Here is a 6,129-nt window from a genome sequence, read left to right as displayed (position 1 = left end):
GTGTGTGCGTGTGTGTGTGTGCTGCTGAAGGGAAATCCGACGGACAACTGACTCTGCAGCGAGATATCTGCCCCTTCAAAGCATCATTTGGTTATTACAAAGACACAAGGGGTCTGTGCCTTACCTGACACAAATTCCCAGCTCAGAGAGTAAAGTTACTGGAAGAGCTCGGTGTTTACACGGTAGCCTGTAAGTCGGTGCTGGTCCGTAGGGCTCTGTTTCACCTTGTCCTGGGAGTTTGTAGAAATATTTTTGCCTTCCGGTGTAGGAGAATGGACAATACTTTCCACAAATGATGAAAAGTTCACACATCACAGACTCCCAGGCTAAACAGAAGCCTAAATCACTTCTGACACCGCGGAATCAATTCTTAATACTTTAGGAGCTGAATGTCCATGGCACTATTGCTAGTTTCCACGCACATGCGCAATAGTTGTTTGGGAAAATACATATCGACTCGTTTATGCTGTGCAAAATACCCAAAGTATGTGGGGGAAAAACTCACCTGTACAAGTGTAACACATTATAAAATGTGCAGATGTTTTCTCTGTCTGTTTCTCAGTGACTACAAGGAAATTAGGAAAATAATGAATAATAAAGATGGTAGACCTTTATTGTTATTTTTCTTAATTATTAAAAAATACAGGTTATGTTAACGATTTCAGACTTTTGCCTGGAAATAGACAAAAACGGGATACGCGCTAGGGCAGTTTAGGAGGAAACGGTTCATTTGGGTTAACCGAGTTAAGGTCCAGATGTGGGTGTCTGCGTAAGCTCCAGCAAAACATAGTTTGTTTAATTAAAGAACCAACCAGGCCTTCTGCAGCCGGCGGCAGCGCTGGCCTGCTACACCACGAAAACCACTGGGACCGTGTGTGTGTGTGTGTCAGTGTCAGAGCATTTTCCGATCCACCGCGTTTCTTTGGTCATAAAGGTCGATAACGGGGAAGGCAGAGCCCGCGATGCCCGGTAGGCTCTACGTCCATCCGGACTCTCCCGCCACAGGGGCGCACTGGAGCCGCCAGCTTGTCTCTTTCCAGAAACTCAAACTCACCAACAACCACCTGGACCCCTTTGGACACGTGAGTCTGTCTGCTTAACAGTATTTTTTGCTTGTTTGCTTTGTTTCTGTGTCTGTCACAGACAGAACAAGAACACACGCTCTGTTTGATACAATAAAAAAAGTTTGTCCTTTGAATTTAGTTCCATTATTTTTACTCATAATAAGCATACAAACCATCAGCTGTCCTAATGAAGGTGGCCTGCGGGCCAAACTAAATAGCTTTTATACGCATTTTAAATAATTAAACCTGAGAGGTGTTTTCAGTGTAAGAAAAATGACTATACAGAGTATAGCACAGGTCCGGTCAGCCAACACGATCTCGGTCAGCAGGCAGGCAAAACCCGAGGAGCCCGTGAAGCTCACTCCTCGGGGTATAACTCACGCGACATCACAACACAACACAAATCACCGCGAGAGCCGCACAGCTCACACTGCACACTTGAGATGAGACACATACGGTTACAGGCGCGTGAGAGCAGATGATAGGCTATCGTTCTGCGCGCGCCTCTTGGTGCCAGTGCATGCGCACGCAGAAAAAAATGGAAAAAGACGAAAGAAAGGACACAACTGTAATATTTTTATACTTGTTAATTTAGAGATAATCTGCAACTTTGCAGTTAAACCGAGAGCCCCCTGCGTAAACAAACGTGGTCTCGCCCAAACGCGCGCAGAGAGGGCCGCCATCCGGCCAAGATCCACTTGTGGAGTTGTCAGTGTCGTGGGAAGTAGTTTAGACCGTGCGCAATAGTTTAGTTTTTAATAGTTTAAAGTTACCAGTATGTCCAAACTAAAGCTTAAAGTCTTTAACAATATCAGACGGGAATGAATCAGAAAGTCTAATTAGACATATGCGGAAATATAGTTTGTTGATGATCAGTGAGTGCTGAACACATTTTTTAAATTCTGCATTATATCAGATGGTTGCTCGGGTGCGTACAATTTATTCAAAAGGCTTTAAATGTCATACAAGATTAATAAACAAAGATTAATATGTTGATTTAAAATGGAGTTTCTTTTATGTATATTTATTTCCTTTTTTCTTTACTTTATAGGACAACATGACCTTCATGAATAATTTTTGCGATTTTTCTAACCAATGCAGATGAAAAAAACCCAAAACACTTGCAGGGTTCACATTACTGTGAGAAAATTAGTCTCGGGTTGTAACTGTATAAACAAAGATCCTTTATTGTTTTTACTGCTGACATTCACTTTGATCCTACTCACAGGTAATCTCTGTTTTAAACATGTATGTCAGCCAAGGATTCTGGAAATCAAAGTACCTTTACATGGGATTAATCGCCACCTGGATTCTAAAGTCTAGATCCAAGCATCTGCTAGTGATTTTCTGGAAACATGACAGGCCTGTCAGTCTCACCTACATAATATCTCCCCCATGTAGATAATACTCAACTCTATGCACAAATACCAGCCTCGTCTCCATATTGTCAAGGCAGATGAGAACAATGGCTTTGGTTCCAAAAACACAGCTTTCTGCACTCACATCTTCCCCGAGACTGCCTTCATCGCTGTGACGTCCTATCAGAACCACAAGGTAAGCCTAATGCAGAGCACACTACGAAGCACTGTTAAACATAGGGAGCCAACTGCAAATGCTGTAGCAAGTACTGGAAGTTTCACAATGTATATGAATACAGTAGGGGTACTCTAAGTAACACAGATGCATTAGAAGTCCTTATAATGGTATAAGAACCCTTTAATGATGCTTATACAGTTTAACAATTGTTGATGTGAATATAGAATGATTTCACTGGCTGAGCTACAGTATGTTACAGTTATTCAAACAATAATGGAAATGGATTTCATAGTCTAATATTTGCACATAAGAGCTGCTCTACTGTCACATCAGTGACAGATGCATGCATATTGTTTGGCCTTTTGGTCAGTAGTTATAGTCAAATTTCTTTCTCACACATACAACGGCTCTCACACACACACACACACACACACACACACACACACACACACACACATTCTTTCACACACACACACTGTTTGTATTACTGTCTTTATTTTGTATCCAAAAAGCCAATTAGCATGCTCTTTGTTTATGCGTCATAGCTTAGTATTTGTAAACATGTAAACATGAAGTTTCTCCCTTTCTGTGTGTGTGTGTGTGCGTTTGTATATGTGCTCGAGCTCGTGTGAGTGTCAGCCTCTAATGACCTGTTTCTTTCCTTTAATCTGAGCTGAGCTAGTTTCCTCGGCATCTATTAGAAACACAGATTGCTGAAGTTTTGAGCCTCGTTGCTGAATACGTTCACATGCGATGGCTTCATTTTCATCACGTTTAATTTTCATAACAAATAACTGTAACTTAAATAGTTACAACTAAGAAAGTTTTCTGTCACAATTTATATTTCTATAGTTTGTCTTTTGATTTTCTTTTAGAAATTATAAATCGTAAGCAAAATGTTTTGGTAGACAAAACAGAAGCAAAAATCTTTATAGCTTTAATGTGGCATTCTTCATTTTATTTATTATATAATTAAAGTTGAGGTTAAAAAACCCCAATAATAATGATTTAATCCATCAGAAGGCAATTTGAGCTTATAACCAATTTGCATTGCATTGTTTTCTGTACATAGATATACTGCAATGTATTTCAACTTTAGCTATAATTATTATCATTATAGTGTCAAGTTTGCATAAGATACTATAGGTAATACATGTACAAAATGGTAATAATTGTTAAATTATTATATTTAATACAAGTATGTAATTATAAGTACAATATACTTCTTGCTTACAATACATTTTATCACAAAGTCTATGTATTAGTTCATATATAAATAAATATATTTCTCAAATATATATAAATATAGTAAGAGTAAGACTGTATTTGTATGACTTTTACACTTACACTTTTACACTTACAGTGCTACAATAATAATAATAATATGATATATTACAGTGATAAAAATGTCCAGAAGAATTATTACAGCTCTTTTTCTTCTTCTTCTTCTTCTTCTTCTTCTTCTTCTTCTTCTTCTTCTTCTTCTTCCTTATTATTATTATTATTATTATTAGAGATTGTATTAATTTTTTCAATTCTTTTGGTGAAACATATTATTACTAAAAAGCTTTATAGTTACATGGTAGCTATAGTTAACACAAGCAGTATAAATAAGTAATATGTAAGACACTAATGTGGTGCTAAATAGAAATCAGAGCTCTTTAGCCAGCAGTTTGGAGTGGGTTATCAGTATTTTCAGCACTTCAAAGTTTGTTTGGACCTGAGCTCGTGTCAGATCTTCAGCCGGCTCGCCTCTTGTGTGATGGTCTTGGACTTTGACCAAATGAAATCCCTCAAAAACCGCAAAGATTTACCTCCATGACATCACTGGGAGAAGTTTGAAGCTTTAACATCAAAGCTCGAAGCTTTGGACCTCTAAAAGCTTTGGCCTGAAATCCTTAAACCTGGCGACTGTTTGGGTAAACAGTTTATTCTGTGTCAGCTGGCGAGAACACTGTTCGCTCCGTTAGAAACGTAAGCAGCTGAGGAATGTTGGCCATGCAGAGCTCCAGCAGTCCTCCTTTTAACACTTGCAGGTCCTCCGAATAATAGTAAACCATTGATTTAGTCAATGGGAAAATAAAAAATAAAAAACAGAGCATGCCTTTGGGCCTGCAGACCTGTGCAAGTAAAATATTGCTCTGCTTTGTCCTCAGATTACACAGCTGAAGATAGAGAATAATCCTTTTGCTAAGGGATTCAGAGGCAGCGACGACAATGAGCTGCATCGCATGGCAAAGTTACAAGGGTGAGTACAGCTTCGTTGATGTGTGTGTGCTTTTGAGCTTTCATAAGACACAATTGCTATTCTTCTTTCTCGACCTCCGTCAGCTGGGAGGGGGAGGTTGTTATGATGGGGTACATATGGTCTAAGACACAAGTGTGTCTGTGAGTGGAGCCAAGTGGTATAAAGAGATGTCAGCCATTGTCACCTGAAGGTTGATCTTAGCCTGAAAACCCGCCCTGAACATGCAGCACAAACACAAATGCACACCCAGCATCATTTCCTTTGCTGCATTGATAAGTCCATGATATCATGTTGCTGCTGGTCTATTTAGGCTGTCACCACTGATCAGCTGACAGGCCTATATTGTGTCGGGTTGCGTGCTGAACTAATCTCCATTTGAGTGGTGTTGTGGCATGCAGTTTAGAGGTTTTTGCAAGCCAATGGGATTGGCTGTCACTGAAGGGAGGTTGAGGAAAGACAAGGGGGGAGACAGAGGGTGGGAGAGCAGCATTAAATGCAGAACCACTGCTTTATTGGAGAGGAGAGGAGATTCTATGTGAAGTGACAGGGATGAATGTTTATTTTTAGAACGTTGAATTATCTCACAACAGCACTGTGTGTGTGTGTGTGTGTTACTGTCTCAGTGGGAGTCAGGGCGATGTGGCCCGCTGTCTCCTGCACATCACTGAGTTCACCAAGAGGGCAGTGTGCACAGAAAGAGATCAGAGCTGAAAGGATGGAGAATATCTAAATAGACTTGAAGGAAAAGGGGCAAAAAACAAGAATTCAACCAAGCAGAATTTAATAATAAGAATATAATAATACATGCACAGAATTGCACATTTGAGAACAGAAGGCTTGTGCTGCTTTCCTGTGCTTGTTACAACATCTGAGATAAACTGTTACCCCATGCTGTAATCTTGTTTTCCTCTCTGTTACAGCAAGGATTACCCAGTGGTCCCTCGTAGTACTGTCCGTCAGAGAGCCTGTTCTTCTGGGAGTCCCTTCAGTGGGGAGGGTCGCGGTTTGCGGGGCTCCCCCGAGGCTGTTGGGTCTCCTTATAGCTGTGAGAACGGCTTGAATGGTAGCAGCCCTCAGGAGCTACTGAGTGCTCCACCCACGCACTACACCCTGCCTCATCCACACCTGCAGTCTGGCCAACAGCAGCAGGTGTACCACTGCACCAAGAGAAAAGGTAAGAGGAAATCGTGTGTTCACACCAGGTTTAAGTAAATCATATAACGATGAAGACAAAGGGAATACTATGGAAGCCCGTTTCCGCCACTAAAAAAAAAAAAAAAG

The 6,129-nt window shown here is 40.5% G+C and overlaps 1 protein-coding gene across 2 annotated transcripts in view; it reads left to right on the top strand.

Annotated features, from left to right (window-relative positions):
* Positions 1 to 6,129, top strand: part of tbx5b (T-box transcription factor 5b) — a 17,405-nt gene that overhangs the window by 4,087 nt on the left and 7,189 nt on the right. For both annotated transcript variants that reach the window (XM_005722241.1, XM_005722240.1), the window contains exons 5-8: positions 935 to 1,082; positions 2,466 to 2,618; positions 4,757 to 4,848; positions 5,769 to 6,022. In XM_005722241.1, the coding sequence (XP_005722298.1) occupies positions 935 to 1,082; positions 2,466 to 2,618; positions 4,757 to 4,848; positions 5,769 to 6,022 (647 nt within the window). The remainder of the gene's footprint in view (positions 1 to 934; positions 1,083 to 2,465; positions 2,619 to 4,756; positions 4,849 to 5,768; positions 6,023 to 6,129) is intronic.

This window comes from Pundamilia nyererei, unplaced genomic scaffold (genome assembly GCF_000239375.1).
Source record: "Pundamilia nyererei isolate P.nyererei 1_Seehausen unplaced genomic scaffold, PunNye1.0 scaffold00006, whole genome shotgun sequence".
Classification (NCBI taxonomy): domain Eukaryota; kingdom Metazoa; phylum Chordata; class Actinopteri; order Cichliformes; family Cichlidae; genus Pundamilia; species Pundamilia nyererei.
The sequence above is the reverse complement of the archived record's forward strand: the minus strand, read 5'-3'. Positions and strand labels throughout refer to the sequence as shown.